The sequence below is a fragment of the Panthera onca genome, chromosome D1 (genome assembly GCF_046562875.1).
Source record: "Panthera onca isolate mPanOnc1 chromosome D1, mPanOnc1 haplotype 2, whole genome shotgun sequence".
In the NCBI taxonomy this organism is placed as follows: domain Eukaryota; kingdom Metazoa; phylum Chordata; class Mammalia; order Carnivora; family Felidae; genus Panthera; species Panthera onca.
Window position 1 is genome coordinate 27,591,398 of NC_138348.1, and position 16,153 is coordinate 27,607,550.

Sequence of the window (16,153 nt, forward strand, 5' to 3'; positions counted from 1 at the left end):
GAGTCTCCCTCATTGCCAAGGCACATGTATACCTGACCCCATTTCTGTCACATTTTTTAAAACTCCAAACACAAATCAAGGTTGAGGATGTGTATTTTTATGCCAGGGGGAACAATATGATTATTCCTTGTCCTTTGGAAGCAAAGGTTGATTCCTCAACCACATAAAGGGATTGCTAATTTGGCTGACATAGGGAAAATCACTTGGGTCTTTATTCTACCTGATCATTCACATTTGGGGCATTTTCTTTTCCCTCCTCATCACCTTGTTATTTTCTCCATGACTTGCATTCAGAAAATAACATTTAGAAAAATACTTTGAAACAGATGCATTTTTGCTTTTAAATATTAAGGTGACATTTTTTTTCTACCTGCTTTATGCACTGGGAGGAATTCATTTCAATGCCAAAGTTAGTTTAAAGATATGGTCTGGCCTTTTAGCAGTGATGAGTTTGGGACATCTTTCTAAAATTATGCATTCTGTCTAATGGGGTTTAGAAAATTACTACCCAAGTGAGCCACAGTGACTGCCAGGAGTGTGTTGCATCCCTTAGCTGTTAGGGGGGACAAAGAGGTTAAGAATTGTTGCTGCAAAACATAGAGATTCCCAAAGCCCTTGGAGCTGATTGTCTCTTGTGCAGGCCCCAACACATCCTGCTCTATGGAAACATTTTGAAACAATCCAGGCTGCCATCAGTCCCAGGGCTCAGATTTGCCTGTGTTGCGAGTGTGTGTGTTTGCTTATTTATTTATTTACTAATTTATTTTTACACCCAGGCTTTCTTGTTGGGATTCTAACGTAGTCAGCTTTGGAAAAATTAAATCAATCTCCCACTGCTTCTGTTTCTATCATGTCAAGGAGCCAGTCCCCCTGGTGTTCCCTAATCTGGCAGAAATGACTGGAAATCTTGGCCTGGCTTCAAGATCCCCAGACCCAGTAGGAAGAAGGACATGCTTCCAACCGAATGACCTGTTCACTGCTGGGCTAATGGGTTCTTTTGTCAGGAGTGCCCTGGCATTTTTGGAAAATCAAGTTGAAAAAAGCTATGACTGTCTTCTTTTCCTACTTTATCTGCCGGTCTATTGTTTGCTGGTATGAGTTATCCATGCAAGGATTCTTATGAAACCTGACATCCAGCCTCTTGGTGAGATCAGAGACACAGGATATGTATTACGTCATGTGAAGGCAGATAGATAGTGTGGTGGGTTTATATGGAAGTCCTACTGCACAGCAGTTAAGAGGATAGGCTCTGGGAGTTGGGGAGACAAATGATGCAACTGTTCTGTGCCGGGGTTTCCTCATCTGTACAATGGGTGCAGGGAGGGTTCCTACCTCACTGGCGTCTGTGCAAATTCAATTAGATAATTCACATAAAAAGACTAGAATAGAGGCTGGTCTATTGTGTGCAGTCAATAAATGAGAGGTGCTTTTCATGTGATCAGACCAAAAGGCACAGGAGGAGAAACAGGAAGCAAACTGCATTCTTACAGACAACAGTCTAAATTCTTAAAATTGGTCCCTTGGTGATCGTTTTGTCTTAAGGAAACTTATCTTTGCTTATCCTTTTGAGATGATATGCAATTCTCAAGACATGTATATTTAAGAAAAATCGATGAGAATGAAGAGGGCTTCCCTGAAAGCAATCTATAATTGGAATATTTATACAAGTGTGAGGGGTGAGCAACCTCTTTTTAAATATCATCTCCCTCCTTCTGTTGTTGTAAGTCATGTACTAACGTGGCGGTCTAAAAGTATGAAGTCAGCACGGCAAGTCATGGCATATAGCAGTTAAACAACAACAACAACTGCACGGTCCTCTTTTCAAGACTAATAGGCAAATCTCTGCCCTATTTCCCCAAACTGTAAAAATGTCTGTGCCTAGACTCTCACAAGATGCCTATTTATTTCCAATCTTGAAATATGTTTAAGAATCCTATCATACCTCAGGAATGCCTGAGCAAAAGGAGTCCCTGAAACTATAAGCATGTAGGAAAGATATTCACTGTTCGTAGGGAGAGATTAGCTGGAAAAGTCAAATACCTGATTTTTAACCACTGACTGATTATCAAATTGTTGGCCGAGTTTGGAATAAAAAATATTTTTATGAGGAGAAAAATCAATGTTGAAAAATTTCACCTGGAGGAAAAGAAAAGATTTGCCCAAAGCATCTGGAATTTTATAAAATTAACTATCAATTTGTTTTATACAAAAAAGAAAAACAGAAATAAAAGATTATTAACCACTAACACAAATGTCAAGTTTGAATGTAAGGTAACCAGAAATTCAAATTAGGCAGAATATTTGTTTTTAATGGAATCACTAAAATCCCACTTAAAGATTTTGTGGCAAACAATGGCCAAACCTGAGCGGGGAAAAATCTTTTGGTATTCAAATCAGCATGGTATATTTAAGAAATCGAGTGTCATTTGCAAATCACAATCTCACAGACGATTACAAAACTGTATCCAGACATTTTTGAATCATAACTCTTGATACAAAAAAAACCCTTATTTGTAATTAGAGAAATATTTTAGGAGAATGGGAAAGAAACCTTTTTCATAAAACCTAAGAGTAGATTTCAGGCCATCTGAAATCCTGGGGTAGGGCGAAGCATTCCTGAATGCCTCCACCAGAGTCGCATTCATGTATGCTCAGGGGTACAACGACGTTAACAGGATGTGAGCGACTGGATGTGAGGCACCACACTGTAACTCTCATCTGGGAAGTTCGATGGGGTTGGAACAATTTTTTCAGTTTGGAGACATCACTGAACATAAGCATGGGCTTCATCATATGAAATCACCAAATCACTCCGTTGGACATCTCATGGTTTCCATGGCATATTGAGGAGTTATGAAATCAGGAACCAATCCAACTTCTCAACACTGCTATGGATTAAAAGAAGCCTGTGTTCAAATGAATTCTAACTCACAGCCGTGGTTCCTACTGAGTTTTAAGGACAGAGGGGAAAAAATTAAGAACATTTAGAAACACTATTGACTTAAGATCAATACTGTACTATTCATAAAATGGTTGGATTCAGAAATCAGAATCCTTTTAGCCATAATTTGTTACTCTGACACATTCCAAGTAGTCTTACTTGCAAAAGAGGTAGTAACGAATAATGCAAGAGAAAACATTTTAGTGCACTTTTAAATTCCACAAATATATAGTGAAGTGAAACATTTTGGGGTGTTCTATCTCCGCTGCTCTTATGGGAAAGCAAAGCCTATAATCACCTTGGCCCAGCAGACACTTACATCGTATCCGCTGTTACGGATTCCACGCCGGGGTCGCTCCCGAGTCACCAGAAGGTCCATCTCCGTTTCCCCAGGACTCGGGCTATTCAGAGACTGCCGGCTTCGGTAGACAGAGTTCTTCATCTGTTGCCTGAAGAAAATCCAACAACTGTTATGATGCAGCAAATGCCCTGACAGATGGAATTCTCCACTGATCCAAACTACAGGCAACCAATGAAGGGTTTGGATTTGCCTTGCAGATCTCAGAATTCATGCTATTTGCTCTCCGACCATCAGAGGCCATAGGAATAGTGGAATAAAAGATTGTTTCTGTTTTTGTTTCTGTTTTCACAGATGCTATAAGCATTTGGCTGAATTGTAAATACTCTTCTAATGGAAACTCGGTAACTATAATCAATTGCAACACTACAACCTCATCTAAAATGCTGCTGATGGCAAGGCCGGGGACTCTCCCTTGACCTGACCCTCCAGGACAGCAAATGCTGGAGAACAAACTTGCTTTTGTTGACTGTTGACTCAGCTAGCCTGCTGTTCTTTTTAATCTTTCTGATTTCACAGGCAGGATTTCACGATGTGTTAGTAAATCCTGTGGCTAATGGGCCACTTAATACTGTAAATACTGATAGATTTTCTTTTCTACCTTCCCCCCAGTGGATTCCTTTCTGGCCTGAGGAGCCGTAAACCAAGAGGCAGTTTGGAGCTTATCCATCCATCCATCCATCCATCCATCCATCCATCCAATATTTACCAAATGCCTACCATGTGCCAGGCACTGTGGAAGATGATAAGGATCCACAGTGAGCAAGACAGACATGGCCCTGCTCTCCTGGAGCTTACATTCTAATGAGGGAGACAGACAATTCACAATATTTCAGAAGGTGGTAAGTGCTATTAAGAAAAATAATATGCAGGTGCCTGGGTGGCTCAATCATTTAAGTGTCCAACTTTTGGTTTCAGCTCAAGTCATGATCTTGTGGTTTGTGAGTTCGAGCCCTGCATTGGGCTCTGCACTAATTACATAGCCTGCTTGGGATTCTCTCTCTCCCTCTCTCTCTCTGCCCCTCCCCCCATTTGTGCTCTCTCTCTTTCTTTCTCTCAAAATAAATAAACTTAAGAAAATAAAAAAAGAAAAAGAAGATGTGACAGAGGATGGCTAAAACGGGGGCAACTTTAGATAGGATAGAGAGGGGGACAGTTCACCTGAGACCTAAATAGAGCCAGGCACATGCCAATCCTACACAGAACATTCCAGGCCCAGGGCATAGCATGTTGAGAGGCTCCCCTCAGCTCCCTCAGGAAATGCATACATTTGTCACCATTGTCTGCTTACACTTGCCATTTGAGGCATCTTTTTGAAGAGGAAGGAACAGGAACACTGTGAGGGTTGTGGCTGCGCTTTTCTTCCTGAAGAGGCAACTCTTACAAGTGGGGAGTGAGGCCCGATGGGGGTAGGCGGTTTCACATGACACTGCTGAGTGACAAAGGTGGCTACTGCCTGTCATCCAACAATCGGTTTCTCCCCGTGAATAATAACTGGCACTTCAGAGCATCTATTTTCAGGGACTTCCCCAAACATCACCTATTTTATGTCTCCGTTCCAAGATTCTATCCATTCATGAGTTAAAGGTGAAGAGGTCACATTCTTTATTCCCAGTGACTACGCGGGGAGCCAGAAACCTGGCGGGTATACATATATGTACCTCTTCATGATCACACACCCAGTTAGTGGTGGCATGAGAGTCGCATGCTATTATTAGTCTAGAATAGCCCTTAGAATTCCCAAGGTGAAACACTACCCTTGCAATTGGCCTAGGGGATAAAATAGACATTATTAGGCCTGCTCCCTCACTATGAGGAGCTTACATGTGTTGAGAGAGTCTCTGTGATCTCTGCTTGCCTGATACCCATGTTAACCTTCTTTTGGTGACAGCACTATGATGTTCTCTGGAGGCTATCCTTCCTGTTGTGGTTAGCCTGTGATTCAGGCTGGACAATCAAGCATCACATCCCCATGGCCACAATGATCGGTTAGAGGGTGGTCATGTGAGTTGGTCTAATGAGACTGAGTCTCAGGGCTTTCACCAGAGCAACCAGGAAAGAGGCATTCTCTTGGCATTGAAGTTTCTAAGAGGACAGGATATAAGCCAAAAATTGCTGGCAGCCAGTTTGCCACTATGAGGCAAGAGCCTCTAGTGTGATGACAGGGCAAGCCCAAAAGGGGGATGTTGTATGACCCCTTGGATCCGGTCATGCCTGAAGTCTTGACCTTTCACATTCACTGATGAATTCTCTTTGTATTTAACCAGTTGGTGCTGGGTTGCCATCATTTGCAACCAAAAGAATCCTGACTAATATAGGAGCTTAAACCTAATATTATAAACTGCCCTGTCGTTATCTGCAATTAGAAGCTTCCTTTAGGAATGGAACATGACCTTGTGATACAGAGTGATTCACACTTTAAGGCAGATCCCAAAGAATTCTCATCCTTGACCTAATTACAAATCACTTTTTAAAAAAGCAGACTTCACAACTGTACTGAGATTGCCAATTAGCCCATTTAGAAAAGATTTACTAATAAGGGTGTGGGCGGGGGGGGGGGGGGGGGTGGGGGTGGGTGGGCAGTAAATACTAGGATTAGCAATTGACATTTAAGTAGGCTGTTTTGGAAGTATTAGAAATACAATAGCGAGACTGTGAGCCCTTTCAAGAACCATGAATGTGGGTGAGTACTTAGACACTGGGGTGCACTCCAGTCTCCTTTTCCATCAAAGACAGTGTTCCATAATGATACCCAGCCTAAAGGCTGCTATTTAACATGGATCTCAATTGAGGAGACCACTAATGTGTGCCTGGTGTGTAAGCAACTACTTAGAAATAAATTAGGCTCTTGGTAGAGGAATTACCTCTCTAATGGAGTTCCATTAGGTACATTCATTTCTTGTTTGTATTTTGCTATATTCTTTAAAAGTTAATGCATTTTGAAACTTGCAAAGTTTTTTACCTCTGAAAATACTGCTGCACAGATAGTGATAAATTTTATTTGCATTTTTAGGGGTTTTTTGATCCCACAATAAAGTTTAAGAAAGTAGTTCCCAAACTGTGTTCTGTGGAAACCTAGGGTTCCATAAGGATGGAACGTAAACCAGCGAGGAGGAGGAGGAGGCCGAGGCCCTGCTTCCATCAGAGCAGCTCTGTCTTTGTAAGTTATTGCCTTAGGTTGGGTATTCCTGGAAGCAGGCTCTGTGAGGATTTGAGTGCAAATGGTTTACTTGGGAAGAGATTCCAGGAAGCACAATTTGGGAAGTGGGGAAATGAGACAGAATTCTCGGGAAGGAGGTTGATAAAGGGTATGATATACAGCAGATTAGTATTTTGGGCAGCTGGGGCTCAATCTAGAGAATTCTCAGGAAGGAGGTTAATAAAGGGTATGATATACAGCAGATTAGTATTTTGGGCAGCTAGGGCTCAATCTTCCTGGAGAAGCATGGGGCATAGTTGCATTAAAATGTAGGCTTTATTTTATTTAGATATGGCAAGACCAACAGATCAGGAGGTGACGGCCGTTGAAAAGATAGTTTGTTATACTTACAATTCCAAGGGGATGGGGCATGCCATGGGGCACCACATGGGGAAGCACCAGGATCAGTCACAAGGCAGTAGGAGGTAAAGGCAAGAGACTTTATTGTGGTTTCTTTGGGAAGGCAAGGCAGGGTAAATGGGCCGCAGATTGGATTTCTGGAATAATTTCAGCAGCCCCCTGGGACATAGGGGCTGTTCCTGGTTGTGAGGTACCCTGTCCTCAGGTGGTCAGGGCAGGGGGATTGGAGCCCAGAGTGTGACAGCCCTTGGTGAGGAGGAGGTTGGGGCATGGACACTGGTTTGTTTGGTTCACATATAAAAGGGGCACCTGCAGGCCAGCCCTTGACAGTCTCTAGGAATTGGCTAGACAGCCCTGGGAGGGGCAGTTTCTCTAAGAGTTGGCAAGATCCCAGAAGTCAAACGGTCAAACACAAAAGCTAGAAAATGTGGTTATTACAACAGTGTGGCTTACACCTCAGAGTTCTCCTGCTGGGGTGTTTACCCATCGGCTCCCATCTGTCATTGACTGAAACTGCTCCAGAGCGCATCAGCTACGTGGCACTTCTGGCGGGGGCTGCTGAGAAAAAGCCCTCAAATCAGAGTCATAGATGCTCACAGGAAGGAGGATGCTGCTGGATGTAGGATGTACCAGAGCAGTGGGGGCCATGGGAATCTGTAGCGGGGGGGACTCTGCCAGCATCTGCCTCAGTTACATTTCATTCTTTGTGCCTCCGGGTAAGAGTTTATGACATAAAAATGGGGGTGTTCTTCTGACTTTAAAGAAAAAGCTGTGAGGACTCTTTTAAAAGAGGTGGGGATGAGTCAACGTTTGGAATCTAAACGCTGTCTCTGATTTGATGTAATTTAGGTCTCAGGGTAAAATCCTGGTTACCCCTGGACCGGACAATGATTCCCTCACGTGTGCCTTGCAGTGGTGACGTCACTGAGGGCAGAACCTCTGCGGAGCTGAACTGAGAGCACCAATGAACAGGTAACTCCAACCTATGACAACAGACACCACACACGAGGAGCAGCCTCTCGAGTCAACGACAGAGTGTGACAAGAATACCACCTCAGGGGGGTGCCTGCGTGGCTCTGCTGGTTAAGTGTCCGACTCTTGATTTCAGCTCAGGTCGTGATCTCACGGTTCCCAAGATCAAGCCCCTGTGTGGGGCTCTGCCCTGACAGCGCAGAGCCTGTTTGGGATTCTCTCTCTCTCCCTCTCTCTCTCAAAATAAATAAACTTAAAAAAAAAAAAGAAGAAGAAAAGAGTAACACCTCAGAGCTTACCAGGTCACTGCCACTCTCTTTGTCTCTGTTAATCCTTCCCTTCCCATTCCCATTCCTTATTCGTCTCCTCTCCATTCCTAACCCACCTCACCCAATTTGGGATCTTCCACATTTCCCCTTCATGTTAAAAAAAATTTTTTAAACATTATTTTGAGAGTCGTTCAATCCCTTCTTCAACAGACATTTATGGAGAATGGAATACACACTGACAGCATCAGCAGGCCATCGAAGGGCCTTGAGAATCTGGCCTGAGCTTTTGCTGAGCAGTGGGGATGCAGGTCTATGGCAATGAAGTTGTGTCCACTCTCCTTATAAAAAGCTTCAACTGAAATACTTTATGTATTTCCCAAATAACTTCCAAGCTAAGTTCCTTGTATTTGCACATGACTCTTGATTCTTTTCCCAAGTGGCAGCAGAAAACCCGGGAAAAGCAACTCTCTGCCCTGGTCTGTAGAAGACCCCTGACTAAAAAGTCCTCAAGTGCAGCTTACAAGCTGAAGAAGCCACCAGCCTTCCTATAAAATCCATATCCTTCTTCCCTCCTTTCTACGGTTATCAACACGGTGACACATACATGTTGTATCACAATACACGTGAGCCCCGTCAAAGTGTGATTTTTACATCAACAGCTGATCAGACGCACCAAGTCTAATTAGAAACATGGTAAATGAATTCTTTCTTTCCTCTACTATAAATAAATGATACCAATTCTGCTAATAAAATTGGGCCCCTCCTCCCACCTTGATCTTGTGATCCCATCTGAGCCTGTCACATAGTCATGTGTGCTTTTAACAAATACCCACTCAGGGCGGGAGCTGTCGTGTCTCACCCGGTTCGTGGAGGGTGGATCTGCCAAGGCTGTGTATGGCGTGGATCGGAGAGCTGGCATGCCCAAAGCCAAGGGGCTGTTGCCAAGGAGAATGTATATTTGAAAGGGATGGTCTCAAACCATGAAAATGCTTCCGAGGAGGTGCTTTAGGATGGGGAGGAAAGAAGAAAGATGTTTAGCTTTGCTAAACCAGTAGGTGAGGTCGCTCACTCTCTGCTTAGTGAGCAAAAAAGCTTGGGATGATGTCAATCCAAACCGCTGGGCCTCACCCTCCCTCTGAGGCCAGGTCCCCCTTTTAGGCTGTTATGTCACCTCATGTTGCAAACACCCTCTGAACTTATGAGTAACAAACTTCTGGGGGTAGCTATCTTTTTGTCCCATCAGACCTTAAGTTCTACAAAAGCAATGACTGGGCTGTCTTGTCTACCATAAAATGCTAAATGAGTGGAATGAACGAACGAATGAATGAGAAAAAGCCTACATGGCCACGAGAGTATTCAGCAGCTTGCAGGGTGCCCAGTACAGAGTAGGTAATGATAAATGTCAAATAAATGAACAAATCTATGAATTAAAGAGAGGAACTCAGCACAGAGCTCTGAGTAGGTATGTGGTAAGTATTTACTGATGCTGAATGAAAAGGTGGGGCACAAAATTTGCTTTTCTTACACAAGAGCCAATAATTAACTGAAAAATACAATGTCCTTTGATCTGGAAGTTGCATAACCAGGAGTGTGATAATTATATCTTTACCCATCTCTGAAACAGCTACTGGTTTGGAAATATTATTAAGCTAAAGGACAATTACGGTTGTTTGCCCAAGTATTTTTTTTTTTTTAATGGCTTCAATTTTATTCTTTTCTAAACTCATTATGGAGTACTGGCTTGCACAGACTAGCATGGTCCAGATCAGCAGCCAGCAATGATCACAGTCCTAAGGACAGATCAAGAGACCAGAGCTGTATTACCCAAGGCACCCTCTGCCCTCATCCCACTAACGGTCCTGAGACCATCAGAGAAGCCCTTAGACACTGCACCTGTTTTTAGACTCAGAGAATGGAGCACACAGTTCTGGGTCTGGATCCAAAACGTGCTCGATTTCCTTTGGGGTTTTCTCATACATCTTTTTTCTTTCTGTCTGAGCCTTGTTTGTCTCCACCGGTGGAAAGTCGTAATATCCCTTCCTCTTGGCTTTGAGGCGTAGCTTGTTCCGATAGTGCTCGATGTCTGACTTCTGCTTCAGGGCTTTGTTTACCTGGGGAGAGAGAGTATGTCTCAGGCCCACAGCTGACCAGGCATGGCCAACAGGTGGGAGGTTTTCACCAGGTCACAACTCCTGCAAAAGCTGTCCTAGGCTTCACCTCAGGTCCTTGAGCCAGCTAGACCCACCTGTGTCCCATTCCAAGACCAGCCCCCAACAGTGGGCCACAAACAGTGTGGAGCCCAACAGTCACCTAAGTCACTTGGACCTTCCTTCGGGGGCTTCTTCTCCCTAGTCTACCCAAACCTCCTCAGGTCTTTGTGGTGTAAGGCTGATCCCACCTAAACTCCTTTGGTTCTCCTGTGCGGGAGCTTCTGAGTTGGTTCTCTACTTCTAGCTCCAGCCCTGAGGAACCCAATGACCTCCCCTAGTCATTTAGCTGGTGCCCAGATGGATACAATAGCCAGTTCCTGGAAGAGGCTGAGTTAGGATGAACTTAGGGTGAAGGGAGAGCAGACATGCTGTTCCCAAGGTCCTTCCACTCTACCAACCTGCATGTGAGGGCTTATTTTTGTCAATCTGTATCTTTCTTGAGAGATAGGTAGTTCTGAAGCCTTGTATGGCCACTAATGCCAGCCAATTTCTGCTCTATGGGGCAAAGTCAGTCTGGTCACATCAAGAGGAACATGGCCAACACACCTTCTGACTTGTCAAAGATACCAACAGATGGCTATGTTAAATAAATAACAAATGATGAGGAAGTTACACCCACGAATGAAGCTGAATGATGAAGTCAGCCTGACACCTACTGGATTACATGGAGGACCATCAGTGCTGTTTGTAACCGGACTTGACTATATTAATATAACCATGTATAGTGGTGTTATTATGTTTGCTTTAAAATAATCTTTAAAAGAGTTTTCTGTAATGCATAAAGAGATAATTCATCTAGTGGTAAGATACGTATCAACCTACAGGATGAGGCCGAAGGTTCATCAACACACAGCTCCATTTAGATGTTTTGTTTTTACAGCATACTTTTCCTAACTTTTGCAAAGATCTCCCCAACCTGAGCCCTAATGATATTTTTAGGCTGGTAGCATTTCACAGGTCTTAATTGTTCCCTTATTCTGCCTGCCACCAAGAAAACTAAAAGGGACAAGAAGCTAGTATGACATCCTCTGAGGCAGGAATCCCATTTCTGGAATCTCTCCTTAAGCAACATTCCAAGAGAGCTTCAAAGTCAGGGATGAAAGTTAACATCACCAGTAATCAGTCATGTCAGTATCAAATATTTCCCGATATGATGCTGACAAAAGGGACTATCACCCCCGTGGTTATGCCAAAAATGCATAACTTCAATCCAATCATTAGAAAACACTGGACAAACCCAGACCGAGAGATATTGTACCTGATAACTGCCCAGCACTCTTCAAAAGAGTAATGGTCATGAGACAAAGAATGGTCACAAGGAATGACTGAGGAACCGTTCAGACTGGAGGAGACTAAGGACACAACTAAATGCTATGTGGGATCTTGGACTGGATCCTGGGAACAGGAAAGAGACATTAGCTGGAAAACCAGTGAAATTCAAATTAGGTCTTAGATTAGTCAATCACAGAGTACAAATGTTAATTTTCTGGGTTTGATAATTATTCTGTGGTTATGTAAGATGTTCACACTCGGGGTAGGTAAAGAGCTGGTGGGGCTCTCTGTACTATCACTGCAACTCTTAGGTAAATCTAAAATTATGTCAGAATAAAGAGATTTTCAAAGTCAAGCATGAAATTGCTCACATATAATAACCGGAACTAAAACTAAAACCAAAAAAAAAAAAATACCTGGAAGCTTTGAACAATGGGAGATCACTTTTCCAATCAATGGTATACCTACTTAACTAAGTCATTAACAGCAACCATCCCAAAGACCATAGCAACACCGCAAATGTTTAAGATACAAGATATAAAGTTGTCTGTATGAGATTCTAAAATATACACGAGTTTGATCAAAAGTTTGAGGAGGAGGTAGAGAAAATGAAAACAGGATATGGTAGGGTAGTGAGATTACAGTGATTTTTCCTTTTTCTTCTGAACATTCTATGTGGTTGTTATGTTTTCTTTAAAATAATGTTTAAAAGAATTACCTATAATTCATAAAAGGAAAATTTATGGCTTTGGGGTTGTGGTTTCTTCACTGAAACATGCCAACCATAAGAGAAAAAGGAAGAAAATTATAAGACCATCTGCCTTAAATGCCACAAGGCAGCAAATTACAGGGATCAGTTCAGGCCTCTTTTCCAGTCCAAATGCCAGCAAGGTCCATTCCTTTAGCTACCACAATGTAACAAGTATCCATTTCTGGATAGGCAAAATGCTCATCTGTTCTCCTACTGGGATGGGGTGATGAGCCTGGCAGCAAAAGGGAGTGAAATGTTGAATTTAGCTGAGATCCAGAATGTGTCCCCATGACATTCACATCACCAAGCTGGGGTTTAAAGATCCAGGCATGGCGGCCACTCTCTGGGTCCTTACTGGGCAGAACATGCTGATCAAGAGCAGTTAGCAGTGCATTAGTGACAACCTCAGAGGCCTTTATCACTGGGCTTGTGTGTCTGGTGGCAGAAGTGTGCCTAACAGAAGATTTGGAGGGCATGATCGGCTTTGAGAAGACACACAGGTCCCCAAGGTATAGAAGTGGGCAATATAAAATGATAAATGATCAACAAATCCTTGCTCATTGGCTGACTAATTAATAATACCAATGATAATGTACTTATTGTGTGCTAAGCACTGTTCTAAGGATTTTACTTATATTAACTCATTTGATTTTCCCAATAGCCCCATTTTACAAATGGAAATACCGAGGCACAAAGAAACGAACTAACCTGCCTAAGGTCACAAGAAGAGTAAGTATAAGAGATGAATTCAAATCCGTGAAGCATAGCTTGAGAGTCTGTGCTCTTTTAAGCACAATGCTAGTTTTCACTAATGGGCCGCAGTGAGTTAAAGAGAGGGAAGGAGCACTGGACAGGGATTCAGGGCGCCTGAACATCGTATCATGGCTATCATAATAACTACCGTGTGACTCTGAGCAAGCCGCTTGCCCCTCTGGCCTCAGTTTCTTTGTCTAAAAAATGAGGAAGTTAGCACAGAAGTGCTCTGTAAGCCTATAACCAATGAAGTTCCTTCTAAAAATGGAGGAACCTTGGGCCTCAGGCCCCCAGCCCTGCCTCACCACACTGCCACACTGCCTTGCACCCTCCACAGGGCCAGGCCCACACCGCTTGCCTCCCCCGTATGGGGACCTACAGCGACCCAGGCCTGGGGCTTCCCAGGTTGGAGTTGTCTTCCCAGCCCCCATGGGGAGGAAACAGAGATACCTGTGGCATAACAAGCCCCCCTACACCTACTTGGCCATGGTTGCCTGGGTGGTCCAGGCTGCACCCTCCCACAGGTTGAAGCTGGCCCAGATCATCCATCAGGTCCGGGCCACATTCCCCTTCTTCAGGGACGACCGTAGGGCTAGAAGGATTCCATCTGCCACAACCTCTCCTCAAACTGATGCTCCTGCAAGGTGCCTAAAGATCCTGGGAAGCTCCAGGTCAAGGGCAACTTCTGGGCAGTCGTCATGAGCCTGATCCTAGCTGAGGGGCTGGGGCTGCACAACATGGCCCTGTGTTGGGGCTGGCAGAGCAGGGGCTTGTGGGGAGCCTTTGCCAAGGACCTGGGCCCCTACATGCTGCACAGCCGGTGATACCGGCTCCCCACTTCCCAGCCACTGCCCAGTGAGGGTGTTAGCATAAAGTCTTTGCTAGGGGACACCAGGGAGGGGGCACCATGGAGCACCCCAGGTCCAGCTGGCTCTGGGCACAGTGGGAAGGAGGTGGTGCCCACTCCAGTGCTGCCCTCTGAGAGGCCTCTGTGGCCCCTTCATCCCCTCCCTGGGCTCAGTAGAGCAGAGGGAGAGACTTCCCAGAGGGGAACCAGGAGGCCTGCACCCTCTCTCCTGAGCACAGAGTCTGCTCCCTCCACTTACTGCAGAGTACCCCAGACCCTGGGGGGCTGTTCAGTGGGAGTCACAGGCCTTCACTCTGGGGGCAGCTGCCCACCTCCTACTTGCCCATCTACACTCCCAATGTGATAATGCTCTTGGTTCCAGTACTACCCATATCCTGTCCCCATGCCCACCTTCAATTGGCGCAGCCTACTAGGGGTTGGCCCCTGAAACCCATGGCCCCTCAGGGTTGTTCTGGGATCTAGATGCCCTTTTCCAGGGGATGCCACTCAACAAGAGCATCTATGATATGTGGGTTAGCCATGTCTGGGATCCACCTGCCTCCAATCCGGGGGGTTGCTCTCCTGATACAGCCTGTGAGGCTCCCGGGACAGGGATGCTTTTCTCCCCTACCCCTTCCTGCCACCATCGGTTTGTTGGGAAACCAAGGCCAAGAGGACCAAGAGGTGCTGTGGCCACAGAGGCCTGGAAACACTAGGCACCAGTGGTGCTGAGAATCCACGATGTTTATTGGACTATCCCACAAAGGGTTGTGACCCAGCTGGGCACCACCCTGGCCTCAATGGTCAGTCATGCCTCTCCTACCCCCAGAGGCAAGACTGGAAGGAATGGGGCTTTGCTTGGAGTAGCGCCTTCCTGATCCTACTTTCTCTGGTCCTCTCTATCCATCCATTCCTTTCTTCCATCCATCATCCCTCTGTGTCACTTCCGTTCCCTGGCTCTGGGCTAGGGGAAGGAGAACCAAATGGTGGCTCCAGCATAAAGTCTTGTCCTCCCTCATCTGCTTGGGAATGAGGAAGCACCTTTTTGGGGAAAAGATAACAGTAAAGGAGTAAACAAACAAACAAAAAACCCCAAAATTGATGAACCTCAACCTATCACACCTTTATGCCAGCTCAGTCTTCCTGTCCAGAAAGCAAGAGGCACTTCCTGAATCATGTGGCCCGGATCGGGGAATGAGGATGAGCCCCTGATATGGTTTCAACACCCAGGTATACAGGGGCCTGGCATGTTCCTTAAGGTGCGATGGGGAAAAGACTTTAAAACCTTGGAAATCTCCCACCTGTTGTAGGTAACAACAGCAGAGTATAAACAAATGGAATGAACAATCAACACAACAGCTGGACAAGAGAGAAAAAACGAAGTATGTGTGTATGCACCTGTAAGGTTAATGGTCACACGCAGGTTCCACATTGCATGTTCTTAAAAATTCATAAACATTTTCAGCGCACTGACCATTCTGGGGCAGGAGATACTCTTTCCCTGACTTTCCCTTTTGCTCTTCTCTAACCTGCCCACACCTACTATCCATCCATCCATCTGGTTTTTTTTTGGTCAAATCATCATTCTCTGGAGTATGTTACAAAGTTTTTCCAGACTCTTAGGAAAATTGATTAACATCATGATATGCATTGATATCCTCCTGGGAGCAGGCAGGGGCTTGTTTCCAGCTTGCTAAAAGGAGTAAAAGTCATTTCAAAGCCTATGTGGTAGACCACATTCCTGCCTGTATAACATTATCTCCACTGGTTCTTTATAATCTCAAGCCCCTTTTATGCTACTACAACTGGCACCCCGTAATGAACAGTTTAGGAGTGTTACCAAAGAAGGCAGATGGTTGTGTGTGTGTGCTTACAGTGGGGAAGAATTTCTGATGATTCTCTTCATAACTACTGTTTTTAAAAACCCACAATTTTTAAATAAACTCCACCCTCAAAGTGGGGCTTGAACTCACAACCCCAAGATCAAGTGTCACATGCTCTATTGACTGAGTCACCCAGGTGCCCCCATAACTACAGTTTTTAAAAAGTCCCCTCGGGCTTCTTAAGAAAGGCAAAAACTCCTCAAAAACATCACCCAACAATTTTTTTGGGTGACTCGTGTCCTGATTCATCCCGTCGAGGCCGGTGCACACGGAGGTAAACATGACCGACAGAGTCCCGTACACCTGGACGCAACCTGCACCCAGCATTTCCAGGTGGT

At 44.7% G+C, this 16,153-nt stretch overlaps 2 protein-coding genes across 3 annotated transcripts in view; one reads left to right on the forward strand and one right to left on the reverse strand.

The window, feature by feature from the left end:
* The window catches only part of KIAA1549L (KIAA1549 like), a 267,293-nt gene that overhangs the window by 40,978 nt on the left and 210,162 nt on the right, over positions 1 to 16,153 (reverse strand). For both annotated transcript variants that reach the window (XM_060606310.3, XM_060606311.3), the window contains exons 15-16: positions 9,993 to 10,210; positions 3,261 to 3,390 (exon numbers count right to left, since the gene is read on the reverse strand). In XM_060606310.3, coding sequence (XP_060462293.2) covers positions 3,261 to 3,390; positions 9,993 to 10,210 — 348 coding nt within the window. The remainder of the gene's footprint in view (positions 1 to 3,260; positions 3,391 to 9,992; positions 10,211 to 16,153) is intronic.
* Positions 13,453 to 15,130, forward strand: LOC144613014 (forkhead box protein H1). Its single transcript, XM_078433918.2, is given in 6 exon segments — positions 13,453 to 13,513; positions 13,516 to 13,671; positions 13,674 to 14,150; positions 14,153 to 14,332; positions 14,335 to 14,526; positions 15,066 to 15,130. Coding segments are annotated over 6 exon segments (1,131 nt in total).